Source organism: Aedes albopictus, chromosome 3 (genome assembly GCF_035046485.1).
Source record: "Aedes albopictus strain Foshan chromosome 3, AalbF5, whole genome shotgun sequence".
Taxonomy (NCBI): Eukaryota; Metazoa; Arthropoda; class Insecta; order Diptera; family Culicidae; genus Aedes; species Aedes albopictus.
The window spans coordinates 238,683,655-238,706,724 of record NC_085138.1 but is presented as its reverse complement, the minus strand read 5'-3'; the positions used below and the strand labels follow the sequence as shown (position 1 = coordinate 238,706,724).

At 37.5% G+C, this 23,070-nt stretch overlaps 1 protein-coding gene across 6 annotated transcripts in view; it reads right to left on the bottom strand.

Annotated features, from left to right (window-relative positions):
- LOC109420153 (kinase D-interacting substrate of 220 kDa) overlaps positions 1-23,070 on the bottom strand; it is a 153,640-nt gene that overhangs the window by 56,375 nt on the left and 74,195 nt on the right. Inside the window, exon 1 of one of the 6 annotated variants that reach the window (XM_029868531.2) lies at positions 12,697-12,992. The exons of 4 other annotated variants lie outside the window; for them this stretch is intronic. In XM_029868531.2, coding sequence (XP_029724391.2) covers positions 12,697-12,786 — 90 coding nt within the window. In that variant the 5' untranslated portion in view covers positions 12,787-12,992. Of the gene's footprint in view, positions 1-12,696; positions 12,993-23,070 lie in introns of those variants that run through there. One more of the 6 variants, XM_029868532.2, reaches the window with a different exon arrangement.

The window sequence follows — 23,070 nt, the reverse complement described above, 5'->3', positions numbered from 1 at the left end:
TGGTAAAATTTGAAAAGTTGGTGAAAACTACAGTTGCGCATACATTGTTTATGCGGATATCGGCGAAAAAGCGAAGGTGTCTGAAGAAAGTATTGCCTAAACAAAATTCAAAATTGAAACAGGTAAATAGAGGTAGGGTGAACCGGCAACTTATACATTCCTTAAAAATTCACCAATTGTTGTACATCTCATAAGAAAAGCACGGAATGTGCAACAATTAACGAGGTTTTAAGGTGCGCAACAATATTGATTTACGCTAGATGACTTCGTGGCAGAAAAATACATCTGTAAACAAAGACACGGACACGTTCAATGCGTTCAGTGAGCTTTTTCGCTTTTCAAAGAAAGCACGACACTAGAAAACAGACTAGCATGATTTCAGGTTCATTCAAGTTCGATAATATGTCGGTTCCTGGCAACGCATATTAGCACAGCCGAAAAACCTTTTCTGACAGCTGCAGCGGGAATCGAACCCGCGCTCCTCAGGACGATACGACTAAGAGCTTGGTGACACTAGCCGCACAAGCAATGCAGATTTACGACGAATGGCGTTGTTGCGGGGCGGAACCTATTCCAGTTGTTCTGGAGCGGTTACATCAGTTGATACATATACTTCAGTCGATTTTTTCTGCCCCATTCTCTCGAAATCATGAAAATAGATACTTCACACGGTATTTTTTGTTTGCAAACAAGAAATGTGCCCGATGACACCCCCGTGAACCTGTGCTAGATGGTTTGGGGTGGCCATATTAGTTGATACAGACTTCAGTCTACCGTTTATGGCTCAGCCTTTCAAAATCATAAATATTGATATGTCGCACGGCATGCTTAGGTTGGAAACCAGAAGTGTCCCCAATGAGGCCCCGTGGAACCTGTCACAAGGATTCGGATGGGTCAATTTATTCAAATCTAGTTATCGAGGTTGTGTTTCACTGTTCGCAACAAGAATTTTGCTGAAAATCGATGGTTCAAACACAATAACACACGAATGATTTGATGATTTGATTTTAAGGAAACAACCCTAAACATGTCCATCTTACCAACAACGAAACCAATGAAAATCACCGTTGTGATTCTTACGGTTCATCCGTAAAAATACCGATCGTCCTGCGACTTTTTGTAAAAAGTAGTTTTGACAGCTTCATATTCATAGAGATTCACAAAAAAGTTCTGAATTGTTCATCAATTCAAACGCTTGAGATAAACTGTAGGCCCTTGTGATTAAGAAATCCAAAATATAATTTAAATTATATCTAATATAATGTATTTACGTCTCAAATTGCGCAAAATCAACGACTTGCATACAAGGCCTCGGCATATTAATCTCGGTGGTTGTTCGGGGAGTTTTTATTCACATGGCACAGAAACATACTCCACCCCACACCTTAACCGTGAACTGAAACTGCATGCAGACAGCGCGCAGCTTATATGGTGATTGATAAATAATTTTACTAAAGGTACTGACTGCGGCACGGACTGGACAGGATTTAAGATTACATCAGCACTTGCATTTCCATAACTTAAAGAGTAGTTCTGTGTGGCAGTGGCAATGAAATCGTGGGACAGTCGGCCGTGTATCCAGAGCAGGATTTTACGTGGGTACCATTTAGTGTGTCCGGTTCTATACGGTGGCTGCCACCACAGCCATCAAACTGTAAACCAGCAAGAATGATTGAATTGGAAAATATTAGTAGTGGAAACCGCTGAAAGTGGTTGCTCAGTCGTCATGCACTTATAGGTGAGTCAGAACGATAAGTTGCAAGCTCCCGGCCAACAACAACAACGGTGCACTCCGGCAGTAAACCTTCAACCCTACGGGGCTGCTGAGATGGCGTGTTTTGTTAGGAATTAAACCAATTATTGATTATCAGAACAAACGAGCCGCCACGGCAGATTAACAACTTCATAGAATAGAGATAAATAACATAATAGCGCTTGCCGTGGTGGTATCAATGACATCCTCTGTCGCTTTCTTTGCATTAAAGGCATCACGTGCACAACTCAAATGATGATACCAAGGAAAGAAATACCTACTTGGGTAGCATGAAGCGAAGGTAACCTTCAACTGTTGGTCAACGGACAGCTGACGATAATTGTTTATTGATCCTGTTCGATTTTATGTCTTTATTTAGGAGGTAATTTCAGGTAAAAGAGTAACTGTTAGGTGTTATTAAAACATGTCTTTCGCAATGGAAACAGATCTGAAGAACAATGAGGACAGGCATCTGAATCGACGGATAATAACTAAATTGTGGATTCCACGTGTTTAGGAAATTTTGCTACACGGGATGTCAACTACACGCTAAGAAAATGTTACTCTAAAATGAGTAAGATTCACACAAAACTGAGCTAAACTGGAACAGCTCAAAAAATGAGTAAATTGCATTTCCAGCGATAGCGCTGGCCCAGGTGCAAAAATCCAACTGGTTTAAGCCGTATAATATTCTTCACATCAGCTAGAATATTATACAGCTTAAACTGATGAGATTTTCGCACTTGGGCCAGCGCTAGCGCTGTAAAAAAAATTTACTCAATTTTGAGTTGTCCCACTTTAGCTCAGTTTTGTGTGAATTTTCTGACCGTGTATCTAAGTCAGTTATTTTCGTGGGGTTCATGTAGCTTACGCAACAAACGTGCAATTACTCAGTAAGAATATGCCGAAGGGAACTTGAGTTCTATTACCAGTACGGTTCAAGAATTTTTAGAAATGCAAATTTCCTTCATACACTATTACCAATAGAATAATGAATTGATAAATACAGCTCCCGCCTGATAACTGTGGAATAGATATCTATTTTTTGCAAAAGTTGGAAATGTTAATAGTAGTTTACGCAACAAGGTGCAGAATGAGGATTTTTACAGCACGCGTCGTACATTTACCCAACGAGGCTTGCCGAGTTGGATAATTACGATGAGTGCTGTAAAAATCGAGTTCTGCACCGAGTTTCGTACGTTTTTTTTGCAATTTCATAAATTACTACTTGAGGCAAGATTTGAGGATGATTTTAATCAAAACTTTTTCATCAAACTGTACACTGATGTTCATTGTTCATAGCCTTGTTGTAGAAAGTGTGATCATAGCAGGTTATGTTGTGCAGTAGTCACAAATGTTCAAACATGCATCCAGAAAGCATCAAGAAGTTGATCAAAACTGAAAACAGTGCTGTAATGGTTCATTACGCAACGCAAATCAGTGCTGTAATGAACCATTACCGCACTGCTAATTTGGTGTGAGAAAGTAGGCCTTTTCCTGTCAGATTTGCGTGAGGGAAAACAGCCTATTACGATGAGAAATTGCAAAAAAGTTACTTTCAGGCCCCTTGCCTTTTTGACATAATTGTTTTATTTTCAGCTAGAACGAGTAATTCCAGGAATGGTAACGAAATTATTATTGTTATACCAATCACTGACGCAAGGACTGGATCTAGCATGTTTGTACCTCCCCCCTCTAAGCGTTACGTACTAAATGGATGCCCCCATACTTTTTTTTTTAAATTTTTACATTTAAACTCCCGATTAAAAGTTTGGGGTCACCCTCAAAAACATGTCATTTTTTAGGCCCATATCTCTGCCAATTTGCATCTGATTTCAAATCCCTAGACAGAGAGTAAAAAATTCGAAGATTGAAAGTGAAGATTGACATTCTCATTTTTTCATTCGTGTTTGGCCACATTCATTGTCAGCAGAATGCCTCTCTTTTTTCATTCAATTCTCTGTCACGAATATTTTTTCGAACGTCGTAAAATGTCCAATTTCCGTTAACACACGCACAATCCGACTTAATGGACAAATAGAGAACATAATTAATGTTCTAAATAATTACTATGCACAAGTTTTGAGGTGATTGGAAGTATAATCGGGAGTTACGGTCCAGTTTTATTTCTCAGTGAAAATTGTCAGTGACAGAAAAATGAATGAATAGGTGAAAAAATTCATTCACCAAAATGAATTTTATTTTGATCCCTCAGTTGAGAATTTTCAAAATTCACGCTGAATTTCATTCATTGAAAATGAAAATTTTAAATTCCGTCCCTAGATCTCATTCAAAAGATAATAAATGAAAGAAACTTCGAACATGATTTAAATGAAACTTTTTCAAAAATGTATGTAAACTTTGCCCAAGGTGGTCAAATTTCCTAAAAAACGAATACAAACTTACGGCAGTGTCGCTGGAAATTGGGTCGACTTCATTTAATTCTTCTTGGCTTATTTGAAATTTATATTCAATTTTAGAAATGAATGATCCCATCCCTGGACCAAGGGTTTTAAAATCGAAAGCAAATTGGCGAAGATGTGGGCCTAAAAAACGACATGTTTTAGAAATGGTGACCCCAAACTTTTGATCGGGAGTGTATACTAGCTGCAAATTTACAACGGTTGTGTTAGATCTTTTTAACGAACTGTAAATGAAGTAAATTTATGCCATTTTTGTGGCTCCACATTTTAGGGCATTTAGGGAAATTAAATTCATAGTTCTGTCTATTTTCGTTGAACGCAAAAATGACGCATATTACAGTTTCAATATCCAAACCAACGCTTTCAATAATGACACACTTCCTGGAAGGACCAATCTCCCGGAACGTGATTTCTATATCCTAACAAGGAGGGATATCTTTCCTTTCAGGTAGGCATTTTTCCGCGAGTATCTACGGAGTATTCAGAATTCAAAATAAAATTCGCTGCGTTTTCTAGGTTTTTCCAAGTGAAATATTGAAATTTTATTATTAAAAAAAATATCAAAAACATATTTTTATTTTCGAAAAAAATACATCCTTTTCAAAAACTATACAAGAATATCTCCAAAATAAGGTAAACTTCAACAGTTCTGATAGTTGTTTCTGGGATTTCCAGCAGAGTTCTTTTTAGATTTCACGAGATATCTGTTGGAATACCTTCCGATATTTCTCCCAGAGGTTTTACGATATGCTTCCAGAGTTTCTCGGTGGATTTCTCTGAAGATCCATCCAAAATTCATAAAAGATCGATAACGAATGTCACTTAATGGTTTTCCGGGATAGCTTTCTAGCAGTTTATCTTGGGATTTTTGCCGATAGTTTTCCGATATTTCTCTTGAATTTCCTCACGGAATTTCACAGGTCTCACTGTCGAGTATGCTTCAAAAAGACTGCGGAGTTTCTCGAAAGATTTCACTTGGACTGCTAGGAATATTTCTCCAGGCATTTCTTATAAGGAATTTCATAAGTTATCCCAGGCAGTGCTGAAAAATTCATTTCGTCATATCTAAATTCAATCACTTACAGCTCATTTCAGAAGCTGAACCTGAGAATATGGTATTTGAAAAATTTGTGCGGCAAGACCAGTTCTGCAAGAAAGTCACGGAAAACCCGCTATATTTTGAATGTTTAAGGTAAATGTCACGGACTACCTTTGAAAAATACCAAATGATATTCACCGTGAATATCATTTGCATTTTTCGACGGTAGTCCGTGACATTTACCTTAAATATTCGAAAAATATCGTTTTTTCCGTGAATTTCTTGCAGAACTGGTCTAATTGCACAAGTTTTTCATATACCGTATTCTGAGGTTCAGCTTCTGGAATGAGCTGTAAATGATTGAATTTAGATATGACGAAATGAATTTTTCAGCACTGATCCCAGGAGATATTCTGAGGAAAACCCGTGAAAAAATCCATGCAAGACCTCTTGGAGTACTTATTAAAGAAATCCCTGAAGGAGTATCCAGAATATCGGGACAATTACCGGTAAGATTCCGGGAAAAGTTGTGGGAATAACGCAGAGAAAATATGTAAAAAAATCTCAGCTGGATCACTGTAAGAAATTCGGCACTACTACGAGGAACAGCCTGGCTCTGAAAAAAAATCACGGGAAGAATTCAATGAGAAATATCTAGATGATAACATTCCGGAAAAAAGTCTTAGGAGAAAGTCCAAGGTAAATTCTGAGAGACATCCCAGGACCAACATCGGATAGATCTTCTAAGAGAAGTTCCAGGATAAACTACGAACAAAATCTCAGGTCAAACTTGAGAACCCTTAAGAAATACCCCAGCTGAAACTCCTGCAGAAAACAATGAAGTAACAGTAGAAGAAATCTCACAGAAATTTATTGAAAATATTACAGGAAAATTTTGGAAGAAATCTCGGGAACTCCTGCAGAAAATTCACGAAAAACTTCTTAGGAAATCCCAGGATTAACTCATGTATCAATTATGAGAGAAATTCTGGGATAATCTCCTGGGGAAGTCCCAAGAGGAACACCGGAAAAAATCGCGTAAAAAGGAAAAGGAATCCCGAGAGCAATTCTAGAAGAAATACTGCGACAATTTCTACGATTTATCCCGATAGAAATTCTTATAGAGAATTCGGGATAAATTCAACGAAAATTATTTTGAGCAGAACACAGGAGGAACTCTGGGAAAAACCCCACGACGGGCGCTGGGAGCAATACTGGGAAGAAATTCTGTAGCAACCCCGTAGAAAACTTCAGGAGAAATCACTCGGAATTCAGGAATCCGGAAAAATAAATGCTGGAAGGAATCCGAAAGTATACCTACCTGGAATACCAATAAAAATGGCGTGAAAAATACGGAAGGCATTTTGTGAGAGATCCTTGAAAGTATTCTAGGATATATTTCCAAAGAAGTTCCAGAAAAAAACGCTGACGGAATTTCTGGAAAAGTCCTTGTAGCGGAATTACTATATGGATTATAACTTCCAGGTTCATCCAGGTCCACGTGGTATTTGCAGCACTTTATCGGAATCGTAGGCTTATCGGAAATATTTGTTAGGTCTAGGAGACCTCGCTGTTTTACACAAATATCCAGATTCCTTCTTGATTTCGGTTGCTTTGCGAATAACACAGCGTAACAAAAATTAACTTTTTGTCTGTCTCAAGAGCAAACTTATGTGTCTCCGAAGGATTTTGGGCCGCTGAATCCGAATCCGGGCTCAGATTTGCTCCAACACGTCACAACTTTGAGCTATACCTCAATTTATAAGGCAAAATATGCGATTTTGGGCTTTTTTGACTGCAAGCCATTAAGCAAGGAAATATTTTTTTTAAGCAATCAAAAGGTTAATTGGTCAATTGACATCTAAATTAACGACTCATGCAAAATATTTCGTTTTACCAAATCGAATTTGATAGTTTTAAGCTATTTATGTTAGGTCCGATATTTCCCATACAAGTCACCCTCCAAAAGTTGTATGCAAGTTTTCATATTAACATAAAATCCTTAAATCTATCAAATTTGATTAGGTAAAACGAAATATTTTGCATGAGTCGTTAAATTAGATGGTAATTGACTAATTAACCTTTTGATTGCTTAAAAAAGATATTTCCTTGCTTAATGGCTTGCAGTCAAAAAAGCCCAAAATCGCATATTTTGCCCTATAAATTGTGGTATAGCTCAAAATTGTGACGTGTTGGAGCAAATCTGAGCCCGGATTCGGATTCAGCGGCCCAAAATCCTTCGGAGACACATAAGTTTGCTCTTGAGACAAAAAAATGTTGCGCTGTGTAACCTAACCATTCAGAGGAATTTTTAACGTCTTCACGGAACCACAAGTAAGAATCAGTAAGCACCTGAAGCATTAAGGGAAAATATTTGATATGTCAGTTTGTTCTTACTACACACATGTAGTAAAAGCTCATGTTCAAAAGAAGAAAAAAAACTACGTATGTACTCGACATCTTTTATCCACAATTTAGTAAACTTTTAGACCCTTCCTTTGAATCTACAAGTACTAAAGTTCACTCTTTTTTTCATACGACCTAATGTTTTATTTTTTTTATCGGAGAAAAATTTCCCTGAATACTCAAGATATTCCCTCAGTATTCCAGGTTTTCCCTGTGTAATAAAATTCCTAGAGGATTCCCGGTTTTCCAGATTTTTTTTCCAGGTAGTAGACACCCTGTCACAGATTCCTATTCTTCTGGGATTCTTTAAGGAAATCTCAAGGTATTTACTTATGCAATCACTTGGAACTTTCCCAGAACTTAGGATTCCCCAAGGAGCTCCTTCTGTAATTCCTCTAGTACAGTGACCCCACAATTTATGAATCGGCAAAAATGACCACAGTTTATTGATCACTCATTTGATCAACATGGTGATTCATAAATAGTGTACAAAATTAAGGTGATTCATCGGTGTGAGGTCACTGTACGTCTTGGTTATCTTTTGACATTCAATGAAAAATGTTCGAGGGTAGTAGTAGGATGAATCCGAGGAGTTCCTTCTCGGATTAAGGGTTATATATGTTGAGATAGGCCAAAAAATCGAGGTTTCTTTTCATTTATATTAAGGTATATGATCTTGTGAATGCTATACCAAAATTTTATGGAGATCTAACTAGTAGAAGCAAAGTTACAGTATAAACTGCCCATGAATATACACTCCGACCTTATTTTACGTCCACTTTTTTTTACGCCGAATTAGTTTACGTCCACTTTTTTACGTCCAAAATTTAGATTAACGTCCATTTCAATCATTGCTCAAATTATCAAATAGTTTTTCTAAATAGACACAAATAATGTTCTGTAAAGTTTGAAAGGACAACAAAAGCTAACCAGTGATAGCTTCGGTTGTTATTATTTACACTTTAAGATGGCAACACTGTTCTAATAGAGTCATATATTGCTAAATATATACATATGAATGTGCACAATATATCAGACTTTTCAGCATAACTTATATGGGTGTCAATTGATATTTTCGACAATATTGTAGTACACCTCATTTGCAGTACATTGTTCCACACTCCGACATAACAATTCTGTTATTGCTGGCAACACTGACCATGCAGATTTAAATAAAGCTCAATATCTCAAATCCGGTGTGAGATAGGCAATTAGTGATAGTGCACCTCATTAACAGTGGATTATTTCACACTATGATACAAAAATGCTGTTATTGCTGGCAACACTGACCATACAGATTTAAATAATGCTCAATATCTCAAATCCGGTGTGAGATAGGCAATTCGAATGTTCGACAATGTTGTAGTGCACCTCATTAACAGAGCATTATTTCGCACTGTGATACAAAAATTCTGTTATTGCTGGCAACGCTGACCATGCAGATTTATATAAAGCTCAATATCTCAAATCCGGTGTGAGATAGGCAATTCGAATGTTCGACAATGTTGTAGTGCACCTCATTTACAGTGGATTATTTCACACTGTGATATAAAAATTCTGTTATTGCTGGCAACACTGACCATGCAGATTTAAATAATGCTCAATATCTCAAATCCGGTGTGAGATAGGCAATTCGAATGTTCGACAATGTTGTAGTGCACCTCATTTACAGTGGATTATTTCGCACTGTGATAAAAAAATTCTGTTATTGCTGGCAACACTGACCATGCAGATTTAAATAATACTCAATATCTCAAATCCGGTGTGAGATAGGCAATTCGAATGTTCGGCAATGTTGTAGTGCACCTCATTTACAGAGCATTATTTCGCACTGTGATACAAAAATTCTGTTATTGCTGGCAACACTGACCATGCAGATTTATATAAAGCTCAATATCTCAAATCCGGTGTGAGATAGGCAATTCGAATGTTCGACAATTTTGTAGTGCACTTCATTTACAGTGCATTGTTTCACACTGTGATATAAAAAATCTGTTATTACAGGCAACACTGACTATGCAGCTTTAGAAAAGGCTCACTATATGAAATCCGGTGTGAGATAGGCAATTCATATGTTCGACAATGTTGCAGTGCACCTCATTTACAGTGCATTATTTCCAACTGTGATACAACAATTCTGTTATTTCTGGCAACACTAACCATGCAGATTTATATAAAGCTCAATCTCTCAAATCCGGTGTGAGATAGGCAATCTGAATGTTCGACAATGTTGTAGTGCACCTCATTTACAGTGTGTTATTTCACACTGTGATACAAAAATTCTGTTATTACTGGCAACACTGACCATGCAGATTTAGATAAAGTTAAAAATATCAATTCAGGTGTGAGATAGGCAATTCGAATGTTCGACAATGTTGTAATGCACCTCATTTGCAGTGCATTGTTACACAAAAATATATTACGAGGGCCTCCTTTTCAGATCCTTCGGTCATTGAAAAAAAAAAACTCACATGATTACAAATCGCATCCGAGAGCTACGAGTTACGCCACGCAAGGAAGTCTTGAATATCGTCCATTTTTCCTGTTCATGAGCATGTTTCTCATCGGTCAATTACCAAATTCCAGATCGGATCGCTATGTAAAATTTCGTATGCGTGTTGGTAACTACACGCTATGGATCGCCAAACCGGGGAAGGTGGGTTTGATTCCCGTTCCGGTCGGGAAAATTTTCTCGACTCCCTGGGGATAGTGCTGTGCTTGCCTCACAATATACAAATTCATGCAATGGCAGGCAAAGAAAGTCCTTCAATTAATAACTGTGGAAGTGCTCAAAGAACACTAAGTTGAAGAGAGGCAGGCCAAGTTCCAGTGGGAACGTAGAGCCATAAAAAGAAGAAGAAGCATGTAAAGAAAACCAACTAATTGTATTCACAAGTGCAACTGGAACGTTATTTGTACGATGGCGCGAACATTATCACGCATACCGATACCATGTGAAATCATGTTGGTTGCAGAATGCTTTGCAGAATGCTTTTATACTTCTGAACAACTTTGCCGAAGACGGCACATATCTATCTGCTTTGGATCACGAGTTAGAGACGTCTAAAACTTCACTTGATAACTAGCGCCACCTAGCGGCGAAATCTTCAACTAATTGGTAAATCAACATAATGTTCTTATCCTTCTGAACAACTTTGCCGAAGACGGCTTTTTTCTATCTGCTTTGGATCACGAGTTAGAGACGTCTAAAACCTCACTTGATAACTAGCGCCACCTAGCGGCGAAATCTCTAACTAATTGGTAAATCAACATAATGCTCTTATTCTTCTGAACAACTTTGCCGAAGACGGCACTTTTCTATCTGCTTTGGATCGCGAGATAGAAAAGTCTAAAACTTCACTTAATAACTAGCGCCACCTAGCGGCGAAATCTTCAACTAATTGGTAAATCAACAGAATGTTCTTATCCTTCTGAACAACTTTGCCGAAGACGGCACATTTCTATCTGCTTTGGATCACGAGTTAGAGACGTCTAAAACTTCACTTGATAACTAGCGCCACCTAGCGGCGAAATCTCCAACTAATTGGTAAATCAACAGAATGTTCTTATCCTTCTGAACAACTTTTCCGAAGACGGCACTTTTCTATCTGCTTTGGATCACGAGTTAGGGAAGTCTAAAACTTAACTTGGTAACTACGTTTACCGGTGCCTTGAAGCAACACCCCCAGATAATGGACTATTTTATGTAGATCGATCAGTGTTGCCATCTGAGGTCAAAATTTCGAACAGTGAATGGCCACACATGATAGCCCTTGGTCAGTACTCAAACTTTGCTGAACACATGGAGAAGGTAAACTTGCATCTAACATTGGTATTTTGACGAAATTAGGTAAGTACTGTGATTTTTTTTACGTCCAATTTGATTTACGCCCCCCCCCCCCCCCGATAGTGGACGTAAAATAAGGACGGAGTGAATGCGAAAATACCCTTATTTGTTATTTAGTATTTTTTATGTAATACCTATTTCTAATTAATTCAGCTTTTTCAGCCAAGGCTACAAAAAGGAGGCGATTATCATACTGGATATCTCGAATTTGTCCCAAAATATTCATTGGTTACATACTCTAAAATCAACATTTTGTCAAAACTTTTCAAAATCTTAATCAGTTTGCTATTGGAGGTTCGACTGTTGGGATTCAACTTTATCTTAGAAACGGCTACGCAGTCTTTTAACAGTGAAACGATGTTTTTAACTGCCCAACGTTTCGACACGGGATTAGTGTCCCCTGAAGAAGACACTAATCCCGTGTCGAAACGTTGGGCAGTTAATAAACATCGTTTCACTGTTAAAAGACTGCGTAGCCGTTTCTAAGAGAAACTTAATCAGTTTTTTTTTATTTTTGGAGTGTAAAACTATACTATTCAAAAGATTTCGAACAACTGGGACACCACTTGAAAGGTACTACTCGATTTGATCTTGCCCATCTGAATAGAGAACCCGAATTCCTGTCAGTGATATCACGTTCATAAAAGAAACCCGCTTTGACTGCACGTGCATTGTAAACCACCGATTTTCAGATTTAAACAAGCCTTTTCTCGCATTAGCTTTCATTCGTGAACTCCCATAAATGCATCAAACAACCAAACGATTGAATTATACTAAAAGCCATTCTTAATCGCAACTTGTACGCCAACCGGTAATTAATCGGTGCGCAGTGTAGCTTTTGATTTATGCATATCAATGCCCGTATCATGGCGCATTGGATCAATCAGGCTAAGCAATCTTACCTCACCCACGATCTTGAATGTCACGGTACTAGGCGTTTGTCTGTTATTGTTAGCTGACCAACCGGTAGGTACCTAGGGTGCATGCTAGCAAATCGCAATCTGGTTCAAATAGTTACCACTTTTGCAGAGCAAGGTACCTCGCAGCGGAAAGCGAGTACATTTCACAGCACCAAAAGAATCTGGTACTATTATAACAGATATTTATTCATAATTTCTTCGAAACTTGTTTTCAAACCTACTGAACGCACTTACTACTACGATAGGAATCTGGAAATGCATAAAATGTAGTTTTAGTTTTTTTATTTGTGAAGGGAAGCAACACTAACATGCACTTTGGACGATCTCGATATTCGGCGGCTGTACTCTTTGAGTCGTTGAACGTTTAAAATTAGCTCATCGTAGCCAATCATCTTCATCTTGGGGCAGACGGTGGCGGCGGTGAGCACTCACGAGTGTGGAAACCGCTTCCTGCTGGGTTCGATGCTGCGCTGGGCAATCAGTCTTAAGCCGCTTACAATGGCAGTTGCGTTCAACGGGGACAAGCGGCATCCACGCGGATTTGGAGATTCTCGGAATTGTGGGTGAAATTTATGACACACCTGGGTAACGAACGAAGCTGTTGGGAACCTTCCGACTATTGGACCGATTTGGGTGCATGGGTATGGGATACTTATAACTATAAAGGTTTGTTTGTGCTTGCTTATGGCTTGCATCGCCGCGGATTTCATCTCAAACTCCAGCAATTTCTCTGCTGCTTCCATTACAGAATATTTATTTTTGTAACTTAACGCAACGATCCCGCTTCCAAAAAAAAGCAACAAGAAAACAGCAAATATGAGCAACGCGTTTCTCGCTTCCATGCGCAGAAAACAGCTGGAAGCCATAATTTAAATCTGAGAGTCGGTGATAATCTTATTCAGGCAACATTGAAGATGTTAATTTACAGCGTATACTAAACTGCACACTTTTTAAATGAAAGTAGGTTTCACGTTCTTATTTTGAACCTCGCGTAGAATCACCCGAAATCACAAACGAAACACCCCTCTTCATACGTCACTATTATAGTAAACTCTCTTTGTCTTCACGAATATGAAGGCGTGTATATTTATGCTAATTTTGCGATTTCGGTAGCGTTACTCAATCACCTAATTGGTTATTCCAAATTCATTTATCCAATCTGAGCCAAAGTAGACGTATCAATCTATGCAGCCGTAAACAATTCTTTTGCGATTAATGGCTGCAAAGGCCAAAACATAGGTTGTTCAGTGTCCTTGTGCGCAATAATGATGTTTTGTCTTCGATTTCAGTTTGCGGGTGCACCAGGTTATTTCTTTCTTTTGGACGACTGTTGATTTTTCTATTCACTTTCAAGAAGCCTAATCGAATTGCTTTTCACGTGATCGCAAACCAAGGGGAAAGGTTTCTCAACATTTTAATTTAACTTTGAGAGGAAACACGAAAACTCTGACAGAACGTCTCAACTTCATAGAAATGACACTTAGGGACGTTAGTGTAGAATTAGCATTTAAGTTAAAATACACAAAAAAAATTAAAAAAAAAAAAAAATTAGGGACGTTGGCAGAAACACTGTGCAGACAAAGCCCAATTTGGACTTTGGTGCAGGTATACATCGATTTAGTGGACCCTCGATTTTATGTACATTTAACCTGTACATTACATTTTTTTAATGCACATTATTTTTTTAATGGTAAAATTTTAAATATCCAATCAGTAAAAATTGTAATATTTGTGAAGGAACCCCTAGGGTAACTTCTATAGGATTCCCTGCAGAAAATTTTCGAATGGATCCCGCTATTTTTTTTTCAGAAGAGTACCTGAAGGAATTTGTTGAGAAATCCCAGAAAGATTTTCTGGCAGAATTCAAATTTTTGGAATAAATCGTTTGAGAGAAAAAAAAATCTAGATAAGTCCCGAAAAAATAAGGTAAATTTCTAAAGTATTTCTAAAGAAATCCCTGGAGAAATTTCTACAGAAACTCATGCACAACTTTCTTCACAACTCTTAGTAAAACTTCTGGAAGAATTACTAGTGGTTTCTGGAGAAATTGAAAGTTGCTGCGGAAATTTCTGGTGAAATCCTTGGAAGAATTTTCAAAGTAACCCCAGTACAAAAATTGAAGGAAGTTTTGAGACATTTTCTGAATAAGCACTGGAATAGTTTTGAATGTCAAACGAAATTTCTGAAGGAATCTTTGAACGATTTTTTTTGAAAAAAATCTCTGGAGTAATTTTTGCTCAAACTCATTTATTTTTTTTTGTAAAAAATGGAGGAATTTTAGAAGTAAATCATGAGAGATGCTTTGAAAGAATTCTTTGTGGATTTCGTAGAATAGGAGGAAATTCCTTGAGCTTGAATTCCTTGAAATTTTCAGAATGAATCCATGGAATAGTTTTTGAAATAGTCCGTGAGGGAATTTTTAACCGAATACTCGGACGAATTACGGAAAAAAATGAGAAGAACTTCTGAATAAATATCCAGAGGAATTTCTAAAGTGAATTTGTAATAAAGTTGAAAGTTTTGGATTCGCTTACTTTTATCTAACATCGCGGAATTGCAACAAAAGGCGATCGAGCAGATATCGGTACTAACCTACACTACTCGTACAGAAAGATCGTTCGGCAAATAACCAGTAACCACGCTCCATCAAGTGCTTGAACCCTTTGAGGAATTTCAGAAGGGATCTTTGAAGGAATTTCTGAAGCAATTCGTAAAGGATTGCCGAGGGTGCACCCTCGGAGACATTTTCAAATGAATCCCTGAATGAACATTTTTTGACACATTTATGCAAATAACGTTGTTGTATATGTCCATTGCTCAAAATATTGTCTGTTTGTTGATGTATTTGATACTTAAATTATTGACTTTTGAATCAACCATACATATTTTTAGAGACAAAAGATTTCGATCGTAACAAGCTAGCGAGATAGTGGTTTATTCGTTATTTAGCGAGAATCACTAATATATGCCAAAAACTCCGAGCCTTTTTATCAACAAACTCAGTTTTCATGCAGTTTTTATATGTTTTGCTATATTTTAGTGTACAGTTTATATAAGAGTAAACCTCAAAAATTAGCTTCGATTTGTAAAATTCGATTTTATAGATATTTTGAAAACTGAAATGTTCACTAAATCGAGGAATACCTGTCGCAATTTTTCAAAAGTATTCATTTTATTTTCAAAACTCTGGAAGGCTCAAGACTGCATTGGAAACTCCATTAGAAGTTGAAAAGTTCATGTTTCTGAGACCGTGGACCACAGATTAGACATCATATCAGATGACAGGTCGGAAATCAAAATGTGGCAGTCGGTCGATTTTCTTGGAAAACTGCTATTTTCTCAGTCAAAGAATTTTAGTCCAGAAAGAAAAAAAATACAAATAATAATCGAAGATTTTTTGATAAATAAGCACTTCGAAAAGCTGAAACAGCAATCGAAGGTAAAAAGTGCGCTTACGCATTAATTAACTAAGAAATAAAAAAAGTTTGTTTTTTTTTCTTTTTGTTGGTTATTCTAAAGAAAAAGCTCTTCTATTGGGATCTCTAAAAATTCGATCTGAGATTTTTGCAGACTGAGGACTTCCTGCTGGAGGAGGTTTCTCGGAAGGGAATTCTAATTTTCATCAAAATTATTGATAGTTTTTGAAGGAGGAAAGGATTTTGAAGAAATTTGGAAATAATCCCATCTGCTACGCATCATTGAACATATCAGGTTAGAATTCACAAGAAATGAAGACAAATGCCAAGAAGTTCTATTTATAAATTCACCTAAAATTATAACCTTAAATCGGCAATGTTTTCAAAAGTTTAGTACAAAAAAAGTTCAGAACAATAAGTCGCAAACGAAATAGGCCTATCTGGCGAGTTCCATATAAAAAAGTTATGCAATGATTTCATGCGAGTTTAAGAGACGAACGAGCCAAGGGCTGAAAGTCTCTTAAATAAAGACAAATCAATCAATCAATCAATTCGAGTTTCATAATGCAACTCAAATGAGTTGCATAATAAACATTATACAACTATTTTTCATTGTGCAACTCATTCCAGTTGCATAATGAACCGATACAGAATAGTTGGACATTATGATACTGAAATGAGTAGTATTAAAAAATAATAATACTGAGTTGCATAATATTTTTATTTATTTATGCAACAAGTTGCAGAATGATGATTTTTTCAGTACGAGTCGTAAATTCATCCAACGAGACTTGCCGAGTTGGATAAATACGATGAGTGCTGAAAAAATCGAGTTTTGCAACGAATTGCATACCACATTGTTTGTCATCACGAAAAATGAGGTTTGAATGGATTTTTGTCTAGGTTGCATACTTCTGCAGAATGAGGTACGACTGAGTAGGTCAATCAACCCCATTTAACACGCAGTTCATCCTACCATTGATTACACACATGAAAATAAACAAAAAATGATGTTGGCAAAACTGTCGAAAAGTAGTATTTTTCGGAACGTTTGTTTTAATGAAAAAAGTAGGCCATTTTAGCGCTCTTTTGCTCCATCAAAAGTTGACGTTTTCACAACGTGATGGCAAAAATATATTTTTCGAGGGTGAAAATATAGGAAATTATTCTGGAAGAATTTCTGAACAAAACCTAGCAGAAATCCTAGAAAAAATTCTGATGCCTACGATAATTTTCAGAAATAATGTGAATTCGAACAGCAAGTCATATTCTTCAAAAAAAAAAGAACAAACGACAGCATTTTCGGCACCTGGGCGCGGTAACGTCATGTTTTCGATTTCACCATGTAACAATGCTTAGGGAATCCAGTCGATGCAAACAAATGCATTAAAAAAGAATAGATACTGAATACTGAAAAAATGTTAGGGAACTTCTGGAAGTACATACATATTTCTGATCAACTTCCGAGAAAAAATATTTGTTTTTCAAATTAGCTTGATGGAATTCTGGCACGCTTTCAGAGAAGCGTCTGATGTTCTTTGAAAATATTGGAGGAATCGACTGTATTATGTGCAAATCAGATTTAACGGCTACGCAGTTTTATTGAATCAAAACGAGTTGTTATCTAACCCGACGTTTCGATAGCTATAAAAAATAGAAAGAGGTTCGTAATTCACCGCCCAAAACTGCGCCAAATTGTCTACGCCAAAAAAAAATAGCCAGAGGTACAAAAAAACCCGAAATGTAAGACATCAAACATAAAATTAAGGCAAATAATGTTTTAAATAATATTAACACAAATTATGTAACCCACAGTATGTGCCGAAACTTTCATCACCCGACAGTTAAAGTTAGAAAAAAAAACTATACAGGACAAAAAACGAAAAACGTATCGTAAGAAGAGAACAAGTAACAACATTCACATACTAAAAGTAAAAATACATCCTTTTAGTTGCCCCTGAAAAAGATACCATCCAAAGTGTTGAAACGTCTGGTTATATAACAACTCGTTTTGACGCATTAAGACTGCGTAGCCGTTAAATCATATTTGAAAATATTTTGGAACAAATTCTGGTGAAAACCTGGAAAGAATTTCTGCCGGATGCATTTTTTGGTTGATCCAGCCTTATTTTAAAAAAATTCTCAGGAGAATCAATAAATTGCACTCGCTCTAGACATACAAATGAAATGGATAGAGTTGTGGTTAGGAGAAGCTGAATCATGATCGATGGAATTTGAATTTGCTTGTAACAACTAAAAGCGCAGTTGGTAAAGCACTCGTTTAGCGTACAAAAGTCGTGTGTTCAAATCTCACCTGAGCTGTAGACTTTTTTTGTCATAATTTCACTCATAATGCATTCATCTGTACACTGGAACGTTGAGTAAATTAGAAAACATAATCGAACATTCGGATTGATATTCCGAATTTTTTGCAGTTTGAGAAAGTTATTTCATTAGTTTAATACGCAAAGAACGTGTTTGTAGGCGATTTGCTTGGGGTCGTTGTCTTGCTGGAAAATATTTTTTTTTTCTCTAAGCCAATTTTACGCGCCGACTCTTTCAAATTGCGCTTCAAAATGCTTATATACGACTCTGCGTGTCATTGTTCCACATATTTTTATAAGATTTCCAACGCCACTCCAAGCAAAAAACCCCCGAACCATCGTGTTGCCACCTCTCAGCCAGTATCTCGAGAGATTTGGTACAAACTTGCTCCAAAGAACCCGTTTCCAGAAGTTCAATGGCTGGTCGACATATTGTTGGGCAAATTTTGGACGTTTGCTTCTGCAGAGAACAAAATGAGTTCAAATTCGAAGTTAAATATAAAATGAACAAACCTGTTGCCAGTCCGCCGAAGCACGTGTTGGGCAAAATCATTTTTGAGTCCCAGTTTTTTGCAATTTCCTTCGGAGGGTAAGTAACCTGAATTTGAACCGAAATGCAGCTTTCTGAAGGGGCGGACATTTTGTATGATTTTTTTTCTCTCACATAGAAATGATTTAGCACGATAGAACCTCGTGTTCATGAAAGTCACTGATTGATAAAGAAATGATAAGAAGTTTGTGTTTGCATCTAATTTTATTTTTGAACAAGGATTTTAATCTTAATTTTAAACCATCGAACCATCGAAATCTTGATTTTAACAGCTGGCGTCAGCAACTCACCCAGCAGCCAATAAGCCAATTTTATGCTAACCTTTAAAAATCACATGGATTTTTTAATTCTAAAAAAACTGATACATTAGGTAATGAAGGCCTAAATCAGAGTGTTCGAAAATTTCAGGAATTTGAAAATTGCGTTTGGAATTTTCCATCCCTCAAGAGCAAATAAATCTAGCACTAGCACAAAATTACCAGTAGCCTTTTCATGGTTATAGAAATCCTATTCACGAAATGTCGCGAGGATATTCTGGAGTTAAAATGCAGATGTTCTCTACTATAGCTTCCGCCAGGGCACACCGGAAGCTCCGGAAGCGATCAAAATGGTCAATGATTCATTTTAAGGTTTTAGGTTTTATGAATCCTATTCACGAAAAATCCTGAAGAAAGAACTATCAAACGGTATGATTTGGATCAACAATGGGGACATTTCAGATGACCTTGGAGAGTCAAGGAGCCAAGGAGAATTAAAATTGAATGAAAGATGACAAAGATATCAACAAATCACTTTTCCATGTTTTACAATAGTGACCCCAAACTTTTGGCCGATACACCATTTTGAGGGGTGACCCCAAACTTTTGGTCGATGACATCAAGAGCTAATTTGCTCAATAACCTTTTTTCTAGATTTTTTAGCTAAGCTCGGTAACAGGCAGTCGAAGGCTAATAGAAAATAGGAAGTATTACCGCTCTCATCTTAAAATTTGGTCGACCCAATTTCCAGCGACACTGCCGTAAGTTTATTTGCATTTTTTAGAAATTTTGACAACTCTAGATTGAGTTTAAATAAGGGCGAAAGTAACATGAGAGAGTTCTCTTCATCGACTCTCTCTTCTTCAAATTAAAGTGAAAAGTTACTTTATTTTATACACAAAAATTTTTGATTTTTTTTTTCATTTAAATCATGTTCAAAGTTACTTTGTCTTATTATCTTTTGAATGATACCTAGGGTTTTGAAATCGGACGCAAATTAACGGAGATATGGGCCTAAAAGAATGACGTATTTTTGAGAGGGTGACCCCAAACTTTTGATCGGGAGTGTATGGCAGGCACGAACACTGTATGCTCAAAGAAGCCAAGGGAATTCCCATCACGAAAAGTTCCTGAACCGATCGGGAATTGTACCCGTCACTCTTAGCCGGGTTATTCTGAATATCCACGACTTTACAGCTGTTGCTATAGGGGCCCATGTCCTAATATGTACGATCAATAATAGTCAGCCAATATTGGAAATTATGGTTGGTTGCGGTCAGTTCTACTTTTCTGGTCTATACATTTTGATAAATTTCCCACTGCCGACCAGTAAAATGCACTGTAATGTTTACATTTATTACTATTATTTTGTTGCAAACCAATTTCACAAGCACAAACAAACCTAGCTATATCCATATCATTGTGCACCATTGGTCATTAGACTATTCAGTCAGTATGATTGGAAGCTTCACGCCATGTTTCGTCTCACTTGATGTCATCGATTCAATAGAATAGAAAATATAGCACACCGCCACAAAGCATTCACAATGGCTAGTTCTTCGGACCTTCTGTCGTGGATCATCAATAACACAAATCCATCTCCTCACAGCGGGAGAACCACTTGCACAGAAAGGCGACTTGATTTTCCAAGTAAGGATGTGTTTCCCAACCTGCTCTTTCAATCACAGTTATTTCCTAGCTGAAACTGAAATGCATTGGCTGTTGTGGTATCTAGCAAATCTAGCAAATGGTCTTCACTGAGATGATAGCTGCTGTGAGCTCGTGTAACTGGCATGGATGCAAATAAAGCTAGATGGCACTCGGTGTAGTAATAAGATGCTGCATGCAGAATAATTAGACATCACTCAAATGGAAGAAACGGTAGCCTTCAGCACTTGGGTGTCAACACGCACTACTGCATACTTTTATGAGCCAACCGCTGTGTGGATACATTGCTCGTGAAATCACTTGTGCTTCATTATGACACAGGAAACTTAAAACTTTGCTGAAGGGATATTAACTAGGCTGTAAAACTTTCTCCACCTCTTGTGGCACTACTTCTGAGATCAGCTGCTACACTCCGCATTACAACGAACACTCGGACAAATCACGCTGTTAACATTATCGCACATTTTCGTTAAAGGACCATTTTCCCCCAAATAACCGCCATATGAGATCTGCGATCACTAGAACCTAAACACAATAGACCGAACGCGCCCGCGCGTACCCGCGAATACCACTCTCCCGGGAGTCTTGATCGAAACGGCGGCGTCCGCTAACACGATCGTCAGGATCGCGCGCTCTTTCGCAAATGCAAACCGCGCTGCTGTATCGGCCACGTTTTATGTTCAAAATGCAAATAAACATCGGATCGGACGGAACCCCTGCGAGACTCTCACAAGCGCGGTGCGGCGGCATAGCACCAGGTCCCTATCGTTGCGCGTCCGTTGTGCATTCGGACGAACATGCAAACGACGACGACGCCGACGCTCTTGTAGTAGGTAGGGGAGATCGGGGTAATATGTGCTATCCTAAGGTTAGGTTCGATTCAAGCTACAAAATCTATTTCTTTCGAACTTATTCAAGCAACTCCTGCAAAAGTACGTTACAAACTTCTTCATAGTTTCTACTGTTATATCATTTATTTTATTTGTTCATCACATTCATACACATATTTTTCTCAGCACAGTGTAAATCTATTATATAACGCCTACGAGTTATGCAATCAAGTGAACTGTGCCGCATTACCTTCAGAGTAATAAATACGCTACTATCTATCACTTTGCGCCTGGCATCCACGCTCCAATGTGTGAACCCTCTGTCAACCATATCCCACCAACACTCCGACATCCGCGTGAATGTGTGCAGACGCGAAGGTATATTCGGTCTGCAGTGGATACAAACGATTGCAATCATCACATCCTTGTTACGAGAAAGGTGGAAAAAAATCCACGCCAAATCCGCGCGAGCAAAACTGCAATCCGCGCGATTCTGGAAATGAATTCGCGCCAAATTCGCGAGAGTGTGAAGGTAAATTTGTGTTTTTTTCTTACTTAACGTTATTGACTAAACTCATTAAATCCATTAAACCAGAATGGAATAGCTAAGTGCTAGATGAAGAATGATCTTTTGATACGTAAATCAACGCAACTCATCTTGATTATTGTAAGCTTTCTGCAAGTTTGAAAACATTTAGGCAAAACTCTCGTTAATATTTTTTTTTTCAAAAACCATTCCCTGAAGATCTATTGCGCGATTTTTATTAAGAATTCGTTGGACAAAATCTTAGGAGAAACATTCCAAGAACTAAGTACTGAATTTGTGGGAAATAATATAAAAAAAACTGGAGAAATTTTAAAGGGGACTGAAAAACATTATAGACATTTCTGAAAAAAAAACCTTTGAAATAAACAGAATGAAACGTGGAGACTTTCTTAAAGTATTTCCGAATATTTGGAAACAGTACCCGGAACCAGTGAATCAAAATTCAACCATCGCGCAACAATAATGACAATGTCGCAACCTGTATTTGTTGCGACAAACAAACCCATGCGACATAAGTTTGACCCAACTTAAAAATAATGGGATTAACATCGTACACCACGAGTTCAGAGATTTTTAAGCCTTGCATTGCGATTTTCGAACGGTAACTTCGAGTCGGTAAACACTGCAACTGTGGTGAAGCTCTATCATCAAACAGTTTCGACTTTGGGTTAGCAATAATTGATTATTCACGAGTTGAAAAGTACGCAACAAATTCAGCTTCCGTTTTGTCTGCAACAAAAAATTTTGAGATCATGTCATTATCTGTTACCAGTAGGGATAAAGAGTAATCGTCGCACCTTCTTTGTTGCTTGTTTTGTGCCTCTTTTGTCTGACAATTCTCTTCACTGCCCGGAACACATTTCTTAAAATCAGCATGAATTTGAGAAGGATACTCATGCAAAATTCTTATAAGATAAGGACTGTATCGTTAATTATGAGTACACCTTTGAAGCTCTGTATTAAAAAGACTATGCCTTATTATTACAACTGCTATGTGTCTATGTGTTGCCAACGTTGTAAACAAACGATAACCTTCATAAAAAGTTGAAGTTTTTCCTCAAGCGGAACAATGCGAGGGTTTACGGAAGAG